The following is a 16,935-nucleotide window of genomic DNA, read 5'->3' as shown; positions in this document are numbered from 1 at the left end:
GGAAAGTAGCTGCATCTGCTCTCATCGAATGGCTGATTAAGAAAACTGTTGTAAGGATAGTTGGTACGGTAGCAGAGGGACTCCATCATAAGGAAAGAAACTCTGAGTTGGGTGCTTTAGGGTTTTGGATTTGATTTGCTGGGATATACAGGGAGTGCAGAATTATTAGGCAAGTTGTGTTTTTGAGGAATAATTTTATTATTGAACAACAACCATGTTCTCAATGAACCCAAAAAACTCATTAATATCAAAGCTGAATGTTTTTGGAAGTAGTTTTTAGTTTGTTATTAGTTTTAGCTATTTTAGGGGGATATCTGTGTGTGCAGGTGACTATTACTGTGCATAATTATTAGGCAACTTAACAAAAAACAAATATATACCCATTTCAATTATTTATTTTTTACCAGTGAAACCAATATAACATCTCCACATTCACAAATATACATTTCTGACATTCAAAAACAAAACAAAAACAAATCAGCGACCAATATAGCCACCTTTCTTTGCAAGGACACTCAAAAGCCTGCCATCCATGGATTCTGTCAGTGTTTTGATCTGTTCACCATCAACATTGCGTGCAGCAGCAACCACAGCCTCCCAGACACTGTTCAGAGAGGTGTACTGTTTTCCCTCCTTGTAAATCTCACATTTGATGATGGACCACAGGTTCTCAATGGGGTTCAGATCAGGTGAACAAGGAGGCCATGTCATTAGTTTTTCTTCTTTTATACCCTTTCTTGCCAGCCACGCTGTGGAGTACTTGGACGCGTGTGATGGAGCATTGTCCTGCATGAAAATCATGTTTTTCTTGAAGGATGCAGACTTCTTCCTGTACCACTGCTTGAAGAAGGTGTCTTCCAGAAACTGGCAGTAGGACTGGGAGTTGAGCTTGACTCCATCCTCAACCCGAAAAGGCCCCACAAGCTCATCTTTGATGATACCAGCCCAAACCAGTACTCCACCTCCACCTTGCTGGCGTCTGAGTCGGACTGGAGCTCTCTGCCCTTTACCAATCCAGCCACGGGCCCATCCATCTGGCCCATCAAGATTCACTCTCATTTCATCAGTCCATAAAACCTTAGAAAAACCAGTCTTGAGATATTTCTTGGCCCAGTCTTGACGTTTCAGCTTGTGTGTCTTGTTCAGCGGTGGTCGTCTTTCAGCCTTTCTTACCTTGGCCATGTCTCTGAGTATTGCACACCTTGTGCTTTTGGGCACTCCAGTGATGTTGCAGCTCTGAAATATGGCCAAACTGGTGGCAAGTGGCATCTTGGCAGCTGCACGCTTGACTTTTCTCAGTTCATGGGCAGTTATTTTGCGCCTTGGTTTTTCCACACGCTTCTTGCGACCCTGTTGACTATTTTTCATTCATTCATTCATTCATTCATTCATTCATTCATTCATTCATTTATTTGTTCATTTTCAGGCACAACAAATACCTATATTGAACATAAAATGCACAAAACAAAAAACAAAAATTGCCTGAAAAAGGAGTGGGACGAAGAAAACTTATTAAATCCCACCCCTATACTCACTCATCAACAAAAAAACAATAAACTTCCCGCAGCTACGCCCAGCTATGTCATGATAATGTCATGATAATCCATTGAAGACTTACTTTTACATTTTAATGTGATATTTATTACTTCGTGCTCATTTGTAGCTGAGAGGAACAGTGAAAAGGGATTTGATTTTATATTACTGATATTTTCATTTTTGTGACACGGGATGTCCGCTGCTCGTTCAGGGCCAACATTTATGAAGAATTTATTGAACCCATCGACAATATTACTCATGTTGTGATTTTCACCATTTGCATCAGTAAAATATTCAGGATATGATGTTCCAGAAGATCCTTGTTTAATTAAGTTATTTAACACATCCCAAGTTCCTTTTATATTGTTTTTATTTTCATATAATCTTCTTCTATAATAAAGTTGTTTGCTCGTTCTTATAATATCAGTCAATTTATTTCTATATGCTTTATATCTTTGTTCCACTTCTTTTGTTTTTACTTTGATAAACTGTTTATACAGATTGTTTTTCTTTTTGCAAGCATTAATAATTCCTTTTGTGAGCCAAGGACTTTTTATCTTTGTTTTCTTTGTCATGTGTTCGTTTACAGGACAATGTTTATTGTACCACATAGTAAAAATATCTAGAAAATTATCATAAGCCTCATAAGCAAAAACTGGTAAGTGGTCAGTTATATCACAGACAAGCAGGCCACTATTAATTTGGAAATCCATGACATTAGTAAAAATATTGTCAATAATAGTGGCGCTATGGGATGTTATTCTGCTTGGCTTTGTTATTGTTGGATATACATGTAGTGATGAGCTGTACATCGTGTCAGTAAAGTCATCAATGGCTTTTAACCTTGTTGGATTTAGCAAATCAATATTAAAATCACCACAGATAAATAGTAATTTTTGGTTCACCGAAGCAAACGTTTTTTCTATCCATTCATTAAAAGTGTCAATACTTGAACTGGGTGTCAGATATATGCAACTTATTATAACATTTCTCTTTTTTTCTTTTGAATGAAAAAATATTCTTTTGAATATTTTGAATGAAACGCTTGATTGTTCGATGATCACGCTTCAGAAGCTTTGCACTTTTGAGACTGCTGCATCCCTCTGCAAGATATCTCACTATTTTTGACTTTTCTGAGCCTGTCAAGTCCTTCTTTTGACCCATTTTGCCAAAGGAAAGGACGTTGCCTAATAATTATGCACACCTGATATAGGGTGTTGATGTCATTAGACCACACCCCTTCTCATTACAGAGATGCACATCACCTAATATGCTTAATTGGTAGTAGGCTTTCGAGCCTATACAGCTTGGAGTAAGACAACATGCATGAAGAGGATGATGTGGACAAAATACTCATTTGCCTAATAATTCTGCACTTCCTGTATACAATCTATCTTGCAGTCAGGCATCTGTAGGCTTTAAGTCAGACTGCTGGGTTTCCTCAAACTCAAAAATCAAAGGTGTTCTCTTCATCACTGAACTAAATTGATTAAACTGAATGGAACTGAACTGAAAACCAAAGAGTTAAACAAAACTGGAGCACCTGAAAGGCCTTGAGAGAAGAACTGCTTGGAAGATGAAGCTCTTTATAGCAGATGGACTTTTAATTAACTGCTCAGACTTGAGACTTGAAATTCATTGTTCTTCTTTTTAACTTTCAGTCGAGAACAAGCTTTCAATCTCAAACTTGGGGCTGTGCAATCAGCTTAGCACAAAGACTAAAGAGTGGAAAACAGCTAGCCAAGCTGTGCTATATTTTTGAGCAGTTTTTCTAAATATTAACCAGCCAAACGCAAAATCTTATTATCAGTGAGCTTTAGAGGAACTATAAGGTGGATTCTGCAAGCTAAAAGCTCCTTTCAGCTGCTCGCTTATTCACAAAGGGTCAGCACACCACCCTTCCTGACATAACTCATAATAGTGTCTTCTCCATATCTCAAATCAGGGAACTTTTAATATCAGACAAATGTGTAAACCAAGGTGTGATTTGTTAAACAATTAACCTTACCTTTGTCCTTGAATAGAGCTGGGCTTGTTCTTTCTCTAACCGTTGCAGACTTTATGCCAAACTACACTTCACACGCATGGCTCGAGCTTTATATACAAGAGAAGGGAAACTGTGACTTTCTCCTTTCTCAGCAATAAAACAAATTAGTTCATTTCTCAGCTGAGTCTTGCTGTAAAACTACTGTCACTGAGACATGTATAATCCTGGAACCATTACCTTGTAAAGCCAGAAATTTTTGTCATTTAATTATTAGGTGTGCGCTCAGAGGTCTCGGAAGTTTCTATGGATGTTTGAAGACTTTGCTGAATGCACAGTTAAGTCTGCAATATTTCAGTTTTAGATACTCCTCTAAAGCCTAAAAGGAGTGCTTCTTATACTACCCTTCTATTTTTTTTTTAAATTGCTTAACATTTCCATGCTTGTAAGGGTGCTGGAGCTATCCCAGCTGTCATAGGGTGAGAGGTAAGGTGCACCCTAGACAGTTTGCCAGTTACTTTACGCTCACTATAGACAATTTAGAGTCACAGAGTAACCTAACATATATGTCTTTGGACTTGGAGAGGAAACAGAGAACCGAGAGTCGACAATATCCACACAAGAAGTTCCACCAGGCCATCAGGAGCAAACCAGTCACCCTCTTGGTCTGAGGTGAAAGTGCTAAACAAGACCTGCCACCCTGAGTTATGCTTAAAAGATGCATTTTACGTGGCCTGATGTAAAAATACTCCAGTTATACAGAGCAGACTCGGTAAAGTCCCCTCTGGCCTTCAGTGAAGCACCAGAAGCTGAAACCCTGCTCCATATGCATCAGGACAGATGCTCGCATAAATTCCTGCTTTGTCTTTGTGTTCTGACACTTTGTATTTGCATAATAGATACACAATGCACAGACACACACACGCAAGATTAAACTTGTATTTCTTAGAGCTCGATGATCACCGGATACAGCCGAGAGGCAGTCGAGTGGGCTGAGTTTCCACTATTATTATAGAGGAATTCCATAGAGGCTTGTTTTTTTGGGGTTTTTTTTTTTTTGGAGGGGGGGGGGGGGGGGGGGGGGAGGGTCTGGCAAAGTTGTGTGAAATGCCGACAGTGATTCTCACCGGAACTAAAATTGCTGGTGACTGTCTGTAGCTGTGTTTGCAATAAACAAACATACAGAACACACTGCAAAGTGTGATGCAAAATATGTTTTGTGTGACAACCATCATGCAATACTCTGTTAAACCTCCTCAAGGACAAAGAGGTCAGAGGTCATAATCGGTATGGAAACCTTCCAGCTAGTAGAGATTTTAGGAAACAGCAGAGTCCTTGCAGGCTTGATTGTGTTGTGGGAATGTGGAGCTTTGTCTTTCCACACATCTCAGGAGAGACAATATTGACTTTAGCAGTAGGTTTGCTCTGCTGTCAGCCCCCCATGCAACCAGGGTTCCCTGTCTGCACCTTTAAAAGGCCTGTTAAGAGCTTGATTGCCAGGCCCCATGTAAGAAGAAAATTCCATGAGACGTTAGAGTGTGCGGTGTTCCCAGCTAAGCTGGCAGTACCAACACCTCACCATGGCTGCTGTGTGTGTTTATCTTCTTTTATCCTCTCCTTGTCTCAATGTGTAGAGACTTTTCCCTCCCTGCTTTGGGGTGTCACTGTCTTTCCCAAAGATAACTGTGACAGCAGAGCCGCGAGAGGCGCAGCCCTGTCTGTACGAATGAAGACAAATATCTCCCAGCCTTGAGCCAGATGTGGCTCTGACCCCTGTGACCTTCCCTTTCTATATACTCAGCCTGGATGGAGGGCAGAGCTCGCTGCCTGATGGGTCTCTCGGTGAAGGGATGGAAGAGAGGGAATAAATAATGAAAAAGACACTCGGAAGAAAATAAGGGGCCTATGATGGCTACTGGTTGAGGCTGCTGCCAGTCTTTTACTGTATGCTGTAACTGGCTTCGTAGTGTAGCGGTTGGCATGTTTACAACCAAAAGATCCCCGGGGTGATCCTGGGAGAGACACAAATCCCTTCAGGGTTGCATCAGGAAGGGCATCCGGCGTGAAAACCAGACATGCGGAGCTGCCCACTGTGGTGACCCCTTGTGAATAAGGGAGCAGCCAAAAGTAGCTTTATGGGATTACTCAGTGACCTGCTGTTATTTTGTTATGATACGTCAACTTTAATTTGACCTTGCATGCTTTCTCTTCAATAACAATCAGGTTTGGGTTGCCAGGTTGCAAATCCTTTGTTTAGCATTTATCCTTTCATGATTGTGCATTTGTATATGATGATCTAGTGATAAATACTTAATAATTTGATTCAGCCTCACAGGAAAAAAGTTCTGGGTTTGATTCCACCTCCCGACTGAGGCCTTTCTGTTTGGTGTTTGCAAGCTTTCCCTGTGGCTGCCCTGGTATTCTGGCATCCACCCACGGTCCAAAGATACCTTATGTTAATTAGTGCAACCAACTGTCTGTGTTCCTCGTGGAATGACCATACACCATAGTGGTAAAGGGAGTTCTTTTTTTTTTTACAAGCTCTCACCCACGCTTATAACTGATGCAAAAAGCATGTAATTAGCTTTTTAGAAATTTAAAGCCACAGGAGTTATAAACTCATTAGAAAGTGGTTCTATTAAACACCAGAAATAACAGAGAAAAGTAAGCCTGTTGGCATTTCTGAGCGTGCTTCATCACAAAATAATTGCTTGAATGCATCAGCAATTAAAAACATAACAGTGCACAGCCGCAGACGGGTTTGTGTTCCAGTTATTGATTTCATTTTGCTCCTCGTTGCCTTCCCTCCACCGTTGCTGGATCACATTTCTTTATCTTCTTCTGTCAAGGAAAACTCGGCATTCCTGATTCCCAATGTTGTAGCGGTGGGCCTAGCTTTGTGAGGACGTCGCACACATAGCATTTTCTGTTAGGTGGGGCTGGATGAGCTCATATTGTGGGCTGTTTTTTCTGTTTCTTGTAGCAGAGAGGGAATAAGATGAGAAATTTCAGCCTCCACAGCTCTGTTATGCCTCTGGGGTGTTATAGCGCTGCTCTGATTTCTTCGCTGGTGTCTGAGGCCGTTTAAAGGTTGTTACGGATTTTGGAGAGGGGTCCTCTCAGGCTAATGTATTCTGACTTTTTCGTACGCCTCTGATTTATTCGCACACAGAATATGTCATAGTTGCAAAGGTCATCTGTGCAAACCAAGAGTTAAATATTCCTGCTGCTACAAAGTCTTCCTTTGTCTTCGTGATCGGTTTAGCTGCATTGCTTAATTTACTCGGCGAGAGCTGGAGGCTCCAAATTTAGAAGCGTTATTTAAAATGCATAGGTAGACTAATGAGCCTACCTGTGCAATGAGGAAAAATGTTGCAGCAGGTTTTATTTAGATTCAGCATGAAGCAGATGTTGTACTGAAGAAATTAAAAGGGTCAATATATTTAAGTGAATGAATTTTTTCTCATTATGTGTAGCTGGTTCGGTTCTGGTTTTATTTGGCCAGCATTTCATTTCAGTTTTGATTCATATCTCTGTGCATAAGAAACTAATCCAATTACATTTGCAAATTAAGAAATAAGAGAACCACTGTTGCTGGAATAGAAGAAGGTGACGTTTTTTTTCATGCTTTGCACACCACAGATTAAACTACACTGACCTCCATTATAAATTGCAGGGACAAAACCTAATTATCTGCATGGTTGGACACCATGCTTGATCAATAAGTTGCCATTTGTCATGAGTGTTGGACCCATAAGAGACAGTGCAATCACACATACACAGCTAAATAGAGATATGTTTAAGATTGGACTCAAAACTTTCCTTTTTGATAAAGCTTAAACCAGGATTAAGTGACCCTGAACAATCAGTTAATTATGATGTCATAGGTTCAGGCTGCTGCAGGATGTCATATGACACACTGAGCACTTTTCAGTCGCTGTGTTTATATAGCAGCATGCCTCCTGTTAAAAGAGATTTTTTTTCCTTCCCGTCGTCGCAAAGTGTTGGCTCACAGAGGATTGTTTAAGTGCAGGGATGTTCCTCAAATACAGTAGGGTCTTTATAGTATAAATCACTTTCAGGCGACTGTTGTTGGGAATTGGCCCTGTATAAATAAACCTGGATTGGACTGAAGTGATGCAAAGTGACGTGGAGACGGAGATGTGGAAAAAAGACAAAAACACGACTGCGGCTTCTCCTACAGCTCTCCCATCTTTGTTCTAAGCAATGCCCACCAGATGGTCATTTGCATGTGCTTCTCATCTGCTGAAAAATAGCAAGTAAAGGGGACCAGATGAAAACCCACTACTTAACTATTGCTCAACCCCACTTTGTTATAATAAGAGTTTTGTTTTATCCTGAAAATGTCTGAATGGGAGATTTTAAAAGAGCACTGATTGGCCAAAGTCTCCTGTCATAAAAGCCTGAAAGCCCACTGAGGTAAAGCAGCCCAGTTCTCTCCCAGACTGCTAAATTATAATAAGCTGAAAGGTTATTATTGATTTTCCTCTTAAAACCCAACTTACCACAGCTTTAAAAATCGGTTTATTGATTGGTAGATGAATTAAATAATGCAAATGAATTGCTCATTTGTAGTTTTTTTATAGAACGAAACTTGCTGTTTTTCTTCGTTTTTATAATACTACAAACAGAATAAGAAAAAGACATCCAAACATTTCTGTGAATGTGATGAGCATTTTTCCCCTATTAATTATTTTTGTATTGTAATAAAGACTCATAAACACATTTAGTTACAGCCCAACATTTTCTATTTCACCTCTGATTTTCTTCTTCAGGATGCTGAACCTCCAAAAATGCCTCGTGTTATTTAAACGAATCAACTTTAAAGACTAAAAGTAAAATATTTGCCTCTAAAAACTACCTTCGGAAACTCGAAGTACAAAGACACAGCTCCTCAAATCTGTTCCAAATGCCGTTCTAAAGCATTGGGTGGAGGTCGACTTAGCTACCCTACACCCTTAATGCTTTGGCTATTCTACAAACAAGGGGAGCTGCTTTTGGTTTAAAGGGAAAGAGGTGATGTTCATGCAGGTAAAACCAACCAGCATTGCTTCAGTGACGCGCAAAGGGAGTAAAAACTAAAAGATCACCGCGAATTAAAGCTTGAAAGAGCCAGAAGTGAAGATCTCTCATCTGAGTCTTTCCTTTGTTTCCCCCAATGATCTGCACCCAAGCTTGCGTGTCAGCTGCTCGTCGTAGATTGGACGCGCTCTCCTCATCACAGCCAGCGGATGGATAACGCGTGAGCGTGCGTGAGCGCGCGAGTGTTTGAGAGTGGGGAGATGATATGACTCGGCGCTAGGACCGTGGCTCTGTCAGTGCGCAAATCCCAGCAGAGAGGCATCGCTCTGGTAGAAGCGGCTGTACGCGCAGAGACAGAGAGGCTGTCTGTCTGCGCTGCGGTTCGACCCATCACCGGCGTGGGAGGCTGTACCTTCCACGGCGCACGGACCTGAACCAGCCAGGCTGCGGAGCCCTCCGTATGGGCTCACCATGCGAAGGATACGGGCCAACGCCATCGCGATTCTGACCGTTGCATGGATCTTAGGGACGTTTTATTACCTGTGGCAGGACAACAAGCCCCAGTCGTCGCCGTCGTCATCGGCTTCGCAGACTCGCGGCAGGGGCCACGGGCAGAAGGTGATCCCCGGTCGACTGGAGATTCACCGGGATGACAGGACCATCCCGCTGATAGTGAGTGAGCACGGCTGTGAGGGATAAAGAGGAAAGGGGGGATGAGAGCGGCGCTGTTGCTGAAGGCGCCGAGCTGCAGGAGAGTGTGTGCTGCATGTTGATGTGCATGTGTGTGCGCGAACCCACGGATGATGAGGATGGAGGTGGAGGTGGTGCTGCACAGCTGTAAGTGTCACAGTTTGACTGGACGTGTAGGCTGCAGGCTTGAGCGCCGACTTCAACCTCGTCAGGTGCACGCAACCTGCAGAGCAATCTACAGCCTGCCGTGCAGCCCTATTTTGTTGCGTTTCCCCGCCTTTCTGAGCTGCACACCCGACGCCAGGGAACCTCAAGTACCCGTAAGAGGCTTTCCGTAAGTCTCGTGCGTCGTGCGCAAACGCCTAGTAAACCACATTATGCTGCGACCTTTCCCTGATTGCAAATGTGAGGTGAAAAACACGGACTCCCAGGTCGGGCATTCTGTCATTAAAGGGCCTGTTTCAGTCAGGTCATGTCTGTATTCGCCTGTTGTTGCCTGAGGGAAGGAGGAAAAATACCGAGACTGTAGGTGTGGTGGTCGTCAGGCTTGACTTTTAGTAGCCACCAGGTTGCAACACAGCCTACAGACGCGATCTGAACAGTATAGAGCTGGAACTGGCTACATGCCAGCTCAGATTAGAATATCCAGTCTAGTCGGGCTGCAGGCTTTCTATTGCATTTAGTGTGAAGAGATACAAGACCTGTAGCTTGTGCTTTTAGAGCAGTGCAGAAAAATAATCTGGTATCCTGGGAATAACTGACAGGTCATTGACTCAATATAAATGACTAAAAGCTCCTTTTAATCTTGTCAGAAGGTGGAAAGGTTTTTGCTTAAACAATAAGAGATTATGTGTAAAATTTAAAGTAAAAGTGAATCTTAATAGAATATTTTTAGGGCAAAGGCATAACCAAGCACTTTCCCTCAGATATCTATGCCACTACCACCCAGTAAGCAAATATAAAAATCACTTAAGTGTGTGTATCCAGTTCAGTTTTAAGGAGACAGGGACTGATGTGGAAATACTGCACACTCGAGCCTCTTTCACAATTTACTAGACCAATAAAATTGCCTCAGATGTGGCTGGGGTTGTGTGCCAACATGTCAAAGCGTTTCCCTCCAGCAGCAGCCAAATTGTTAAAGCGTTGTTCGCAGGATTTATTAATTCAGGGGCAAATACCAAGCAGTGGGGTTGTTGTGGCATCTATGCAGGCAGGCCCTCTGGAGCAGAAGAGAGGAAGCTGTGGTTTGCATTAGTGTGTGAGCACTGGCCAAGAGTATGGCGATGATCGGAGAATGCACACAAACAAATATGGAATTAGTTTAAAAAACCCTCAGTGTGACTGCAGTCAGAGGAGAGAGCGAGGTGTATCATGTCCCCGTCACAGTTTACAAGCTTGTGCCATAAACTGCAAACTGCTGCTGAACCATAAACAGACCTCACTTCTAATCAGATTGTTCTTTGGTCTGTATGCTTTAGTTTTGAAAGTGAAGCCTTTACTGTTTGTAATCTTTGATTTGCTCAGCGGGGTCGTTCACCTTTATCACCAAACTGAGATTTTCTAGTTGTAGTTTGTCCTGGTAATCTGACCTGAAGCTCACAGGCTGCCAGCTCGGCACAGCAGGGTCCCACGGTTCAACAAGAGCAGGCTGGTACAGAGGAAGGCTTTCTTTCTTTCTTTCTTACAGACTTTCCAATTGTTTATTTTTCCCTTCCTTTCTTTTCACTTTGTCTTTCCCTTTATTGCCCAATCTCTCCTCTCATTCTTTATTCTTTCCTTATTTCCTTTGTATCTTTATTTTATCTTCTTCATTAGTTATCTATTTTTTTCCACCATCTATCTATTTCTTTTTCATGTATTCCCTCCTTAACAATTTCTTTCTTTCCATCCTTCTTTCTTGTCATTCTCTCCTCCTTCCGTCCTCTTAGGCCTCTCTTTTTTGTCACTTATGTTCATTAAATGCTTTTGAATCACTAATACATCATCTTTGAAAGCTGTCGGCACTGTCTCCACTTTTTTCCTCCACATTTCTCCCACTGAGCCTCCAGTTTCCCAGAATTGCTTTTGTTTTGCTACAGTAACCAAGTGCACGAGCATTTTTCATCGTCTAATTTGATTTTAGAGTTCACACTAACTGACAGCCTCGCCAACCTGCACAGCTCCCCTCATATCATGTCATCGCAGAGCCACATCAGCCAATTACTTTGTCATTTTTTCTTGCAACACATGTCCCCCCTACTAATTTTTTTTTTTTGGTTACTAACATTATTAATGTATGATTTGATAATAAGAAGTTGTCAGTACCTGGAACCGGCTCAGACTGCTGGTCTGGGTGCCCAGACTTTTTTTTTTTGTCAAACATTATTTCTGACATACACTTCATGAGAGAACTGTGCTGTTAACAATCTCGTCTGAGCTAGGATTAACTACATATTCCATTACAGTGATGCATACATAACTTGAAGACTTTGTGAGAGTACAAAGCTCAACTAATGCTTTGTAGTTTGGCAACTTCCACTACACAAACACAAAAGCTTTTAAAACCCGGATAAACATTGCAAAAATAAGCAGCATTCCAAGAAAATGGTTTTTTTTCTTATTTATCAAGAGTTTTAACTCCAAAACCCATCTAATCTGCAAAGTGTGCGTGGTTTGTTTAAATTCGATTGCCTGTAGTATAAACCCTGTTCGATCCTGGTATGTCCTAAAGAAATGCAGCGCATATTTCTTTCCTGACTGACTTAACCCAAATAAGATGAAATGACTAAAGCAGAAACAGCTCTATAATTATTCCAAACTCATGTGTTCTTATAGAATCCTCGATGAGCCGACACCTACACTGGGATATAATTTCTAAATTTACCCACCCATCTTTCTCTGAAAAGAAAATTTGCATATCAATACACATTAGCTATATGGATGAAAGTGTTGGGCCACACCTCTTAGTCTTTGAACTCAGGTGTGTTCAGTCCCATTGCCACAGGCATATAAATTTAAGCACGTAGCCTTTACAAACATTTGTGAAAGACTGGCTCGTTCTAAAGAGCTGACTGAGTCTGAGTGTGGTGCTGTCATACAAAACCACTGTTATAATAAGTCGGACTGTGAAATTTCTTTCTCCTAGATATTCCAAGATCAACTGTAAGTGGTATTATTACTAAAGGAGGCAGACCATGTAAAGTTGCAGAGCAGGGTCTAGGCCTAATATGTAGGTGGCTCATTGCTGTTGTTCACAGAGTGTTTATGGACGTATCTGTCTTGCTCGACCTGAAACTACCTTCCCCTGGCATTGTGTCTTTTCATTTTAAATGAATCCCTGTTAGATGTCAGTCTCCAAACGTATACCAAATGTGCAAGTCTGCTTTTTTAAATGACCAAAAATACTCTTTAGAGAAAAGAACCAGTTTTGCTGATGATGAAAACTAGCTTGACAGTAATAATAATAATTTCATTTACGTAGCACTTTTAAAAATACACAAAGTGCTTCACACATGGGGTGAAATAAAATATATTCAAATTAGTACACACCTACATAGATGTTCTGTGGACTCATCTGTTACCACAGCCACAGCAGGGCTGCGTCTCTGGGCAATCAGGCAGATTGCACTTGCATGTGACTTGTTGAGTCTTTTAACTCAGCCTGAAAGAGCGGACATGTGTTCATCTTCCAGACTAAGCTCATGTTTAATTCAGTGGACCGAGCCTCAAAGCGCCTTCTGTTATTTATATCTTAATATCCTCTCTGTACCATTTTTTGTAGCTTTTAATATTTAGTCATGATGATATTTACAGATAACCAAGGGATTTTGGAAAGAAATCAGAACAACGCGAAGATAAAAAACAGTCAAAATATCACGTTATGGTAGAAGAACTTAACATAATAATGAATTTCACATGCAACATATACTTATTAAGCTATCCCACTTGTTTTGCAGATTTTCTAGTCCATGGCCTGACTCTGTTATCTCAGGCTTGGCTCCAGCCTGAAAAGATAAATTAATAGCAGTGATAAATATAGGCCCGTAGCCCCGATTGTGTCCCCTCCGAGATGATTTAGAGACTGCTAATGGACAGTTTGTTTACATTCACAAATGATAACAGTTTGGGCCTTAAGAGCCTGCTTTACATAGAGTACCTTAGCTCTAAAAAGCCAGAACTGTTCTTGTTTAAAATGATTGTAAATTTACCAGAATCTGCTGAATGAGCATAATTCAAAACAAATCAAGTGTGTGATCATGTATGAGTTGTATAGTTTTAATGTTTTATTTGGGAACAGAATGGTGTGTATGTGTAAGTTTGGTGATGGATTTTTTATTATGAATGAACGATGAATTTTTATGAATTATTATGTCTATTTTTTATTCTTAAGGACAACAGATGGAAATGAGCCCTTGGCTATAATCTGGTATGTTTACATTCATGTAATTTTTTTTTTACATTTATGTTCATTAACATGCACTATCCTAAATAAATAAATAAATAAATAAATAAATAAATAAATTATCACACCTCTATATTTTCATCTAAATGAATCTGGTATACTTAATCAACCTTGATTAAATTATATGAAAAACACATCTAATTTCAGTTTAAATGTCATTCAGTTGGGTATTTTATTGGATTTATGTTTGGTTTTTGTCATCCTGGAAAAATAGATTTCAATTTGCTCAACATCAATCAAATACGTAAAAATAAATAATAGCTAAATAAATTCTCATGTATTTCTCTGTAACAAGCATCAGGTTACAGGGCTAGAAAATGTTACAATAACAGCCAAAGAAATTTAAATTTAAATTTTTCTGTAATTGGCTGCAGTTAATCTGGTTTGCCAATCGATCGAGCCAAACAGATTAGATTTGTTGAAGCTGTTACTGTTTCAAAGCTAAAGCTGCCGGGCTTTGTTTGGTGTTTTCCTCAAATACTCCTGCCATCTGTAAATGGCTTCTGAAATTAGGATTAGGATTAATCCTGTTTTGCATACAGACGAGTAATTTTATTAGAAATCTATCTACATCTAATTAGCAAGTAGATGTAAAAAAAGATAGAAAATTATATGTCCTTATCAGTGAAATGTACTTGATGCATAGAGTGAGTTCAAACAGCTTGGTTATCACTTTAATGATCAATTGATTGAAGTGGATTTCATTAAATTTTGTACTCAGCTCATGATTACAGCTTTCAATTTGGTATATACAAGAGAATGAGACTTAGTATTTTACGTATTTTTGATTTTTGTTTTTCTTTTGTAGAAAAAACATCATAACTCAGCAGTTCTCTGAAAGATAAAAAAATGACTATCATATAAAATATAATGAGTAAGCTTATAGACTAGAATTTAGACCTATTTTACATATTATGTAAGCTGTAATGTCTAAACTTTGCAAATTCAGGCAGCATTTTGCTGTTATTTCAATAACATAAACCCGTATTTTGTGCTGATCTATCAGAAATATGCTGCCACCACTGTATGCACTTGTCAAAATAAATTAGTGTAGTTTTTAAAGAAATTCCAAGAAGTCTAAAGAGCTCAAGTTCATGAGCTAATGTATGTACTAACTGCTAGCTGGCCCAATTTAATCCCACATGCACAGATTCCTCCACCAGGCATTAAGTGACATTAGCATTGATTCTGAATAATGTCAGCATGACTATTTTCACCTGCTGGATGCAATTTGTTTAGTTTGTTTCATGTTGCTGATGTAATAAGGCTGCTGCTCCTCGAATTCCCACCATTAACCACCAAATAAAAACCAAAACAATGAGCTAAAAGGCGGTAAACTGAACAGTCAGATTTTGAGCTTTATCATCACCTGGTCCACTGTTGAAAAATATACATTACAGCCTTAAAACTAGAGGTCTCGCTGCTATAGTAAGTGTGCCCTTCAGCTGGCTTTCTCTCTAGCTGTGCAGCGCAGATATATTTGAGCATGAATCCTTGAGGCTTGCGGGGTCATACTGCTCCTCTGGGGTGACTGAAAATGAGGTCAGTCTTACCTGAACCTCTTCAGGAGCTTTCTCTAAATCCCCCTGCTTACACCGACCTTTAATAAAGCGGTGCAGTACAAAACCGCTGCCTTTCTGTCTCTGTCCATTTTGCCGTTGCATCTCTAATGAGGGCTGCTCTCATCTCCCTTTATGTATTCATCAGCTATTTTAACCTCCCACTCACCCAGGCTGCCAGAGAGTGTTAAAGCTCCTTGCGGGGAAAAACCATTAATTACTGAGGATTTATAGACTATGTATTCCGATTTGATGAGTGCCCATCCCGTTTTGCCCTGTTAGCACTGACACGATGACCTGAATAAGAAAATAGCATTTACATTTTAATCACTTGGCTCGTACTTTTCTTCACATTGGATTAAAAGTTAAAGCAATTTATTTATTTTTTGCCTTATTTAGCAGGGATGCTGCACATTAATAATTATGGCAGGAAATATGCCAGAGATTGCCAAGAGGGTTTTTGGGGGGATGTCCCTGAACAGATATTACAAAGTCACATTTAAAAAAACAAGATTGTGAGATGTTTAGTTAGCAGAGTGTAAGGGCTTACAAATATCAGATGAGCTGTTTTTAATCTTCAGAGATGTCAGAGTTGTTTTTTCTCTTATCTTGAGGAGGATACTGGATCCCAAATTATTCCCAAATGCAGACAGGTGTCTTGTAGGGTTTGTTAAGACAGACAGTTCCCTTTGTGTGTCACTTTCACAGGAATTATAGGTGCTGATTGTTGATAAAAGGCACTGAGCGAGTGGAGTGTTGACAGTCAAAATCACCTGTGTATGCCTGAGTGACAGCAAGAGAGTTTTGTGTGTGTATACAATTTAAATCACACTCGTGCACACTTTTGAGTATCAGTCATTCACAACAATCCTTGTTTTTCTTAGCATTTGAATCCAGCTTTCATCATTTTGTGCAGGTGACCCAGCCCCCTCGGGCCGAGCAGCAGGGCCAGCTGCTGGGCAGCTTCGATGAGAAGGCTTACTTAGCAGCAAAGCAGCTGAAACCAGGCGACGACCCGTACAAGGACCATGCCTTCAACCTGCAGGAGAGCGACCGGCTGGGCAGCGAGCGAGCCATACGAGACACTCGACACTACAGGTGAGCGGGGTTAGTCCAGGTACTGTCTGCCTCCTCTGATCAGCACAAGTGGATCGGGGACTAATCTTGTATGAGCTGTGCAAAAGATCTGCTAATAAGCTGATTTGATGTTGGGAGTTCGTCGTCAGACGTGCAGCGTTTAGCGTAAACTGCTGTGATTCAGATCATGACGTGAACTTAAACCTTTTTTTGGCAAAAAAGAAAAGAAAAGAAAGAAAGATCAGATTTATTGTTTTGCTGAAGACATTGGACCTTGTGTTGAAACTTTTTGCCTTCTGCTGTGTTAAAGATCAAAAGATCAAGAATGAATCTTCCAACACATTTTCTTTGCTTAGTTTAGAGGCCTTGGGTTTTAGTGCACTCAGTAACTTAGAATATTTCGAATTTCTTTTTAAAGTGGAGTGGTCACTACAAGCACTGCTACAAAAGCAGGTCATACAGGTTTGCATTTTAACTCGCGGCTCTAAGGAACCTTTTTCTCAGTGTGCATAATGTCTCCTCCAGTTTTCGTTTGCAGCGTCATGTTTAAAGATACAATTTGAGTTGAAGTAAAACAAACCTTTAGTTTTTCTCAGAAGATATTT

The 16,935-nt window shown here is 40.4% G+C and overlaps 1 protein-coding gene across 1 annotated transcript in view; it reads left to right on the top strand.

The window, feature by feature from the left end:
- Positions 1 to 8,830: 8,830 nt before the first annotated feature.
- Positions 8,831 to 16,935, top strand: part of galnt16 (UDP-N-acetyl-alpha-D-galactosamine:polypeptide N-acetylgalactosaminyltransferase 16) — a 36,451-nt gene continuing 28,346 nt past the window's right edge. Inside the window, exons 1-2 of the mRNA XM_026151728.2 lie at positions 8,831 to 9,235; positions 16,170 to 16,351. Of these exons, the coding sequence (XP_026007513.1) occupies positions 9,035 to 9,235; positions 16,170 to 16,351 (383 nt within the window). The 5' untranslated portion in view covers positions 8,831 to 9,034. The remainder of the gene's footprint in view (positions 9,236 to 16,169; positions 16,352 to 16,935) is intronic.

Source organism: Astatotilapia calliptera, chromosome 19 (genome assembly GCF_964374335.1).
Source record: "Astatotilapia calliptera chromosome 19, fAstCal68.1, whole genome shotgun sequence".
NCBI lineage: Eukaryota > Metazoa > Chordata > Actinopteri > Cichliformes > Cichlidae > Astatotilapia > Astatotilapia calliptera.
Note: the sequence above shows the minus strand (reverse complement) of the source record. Positions and strands in the feature narration are given on the sequence as shown.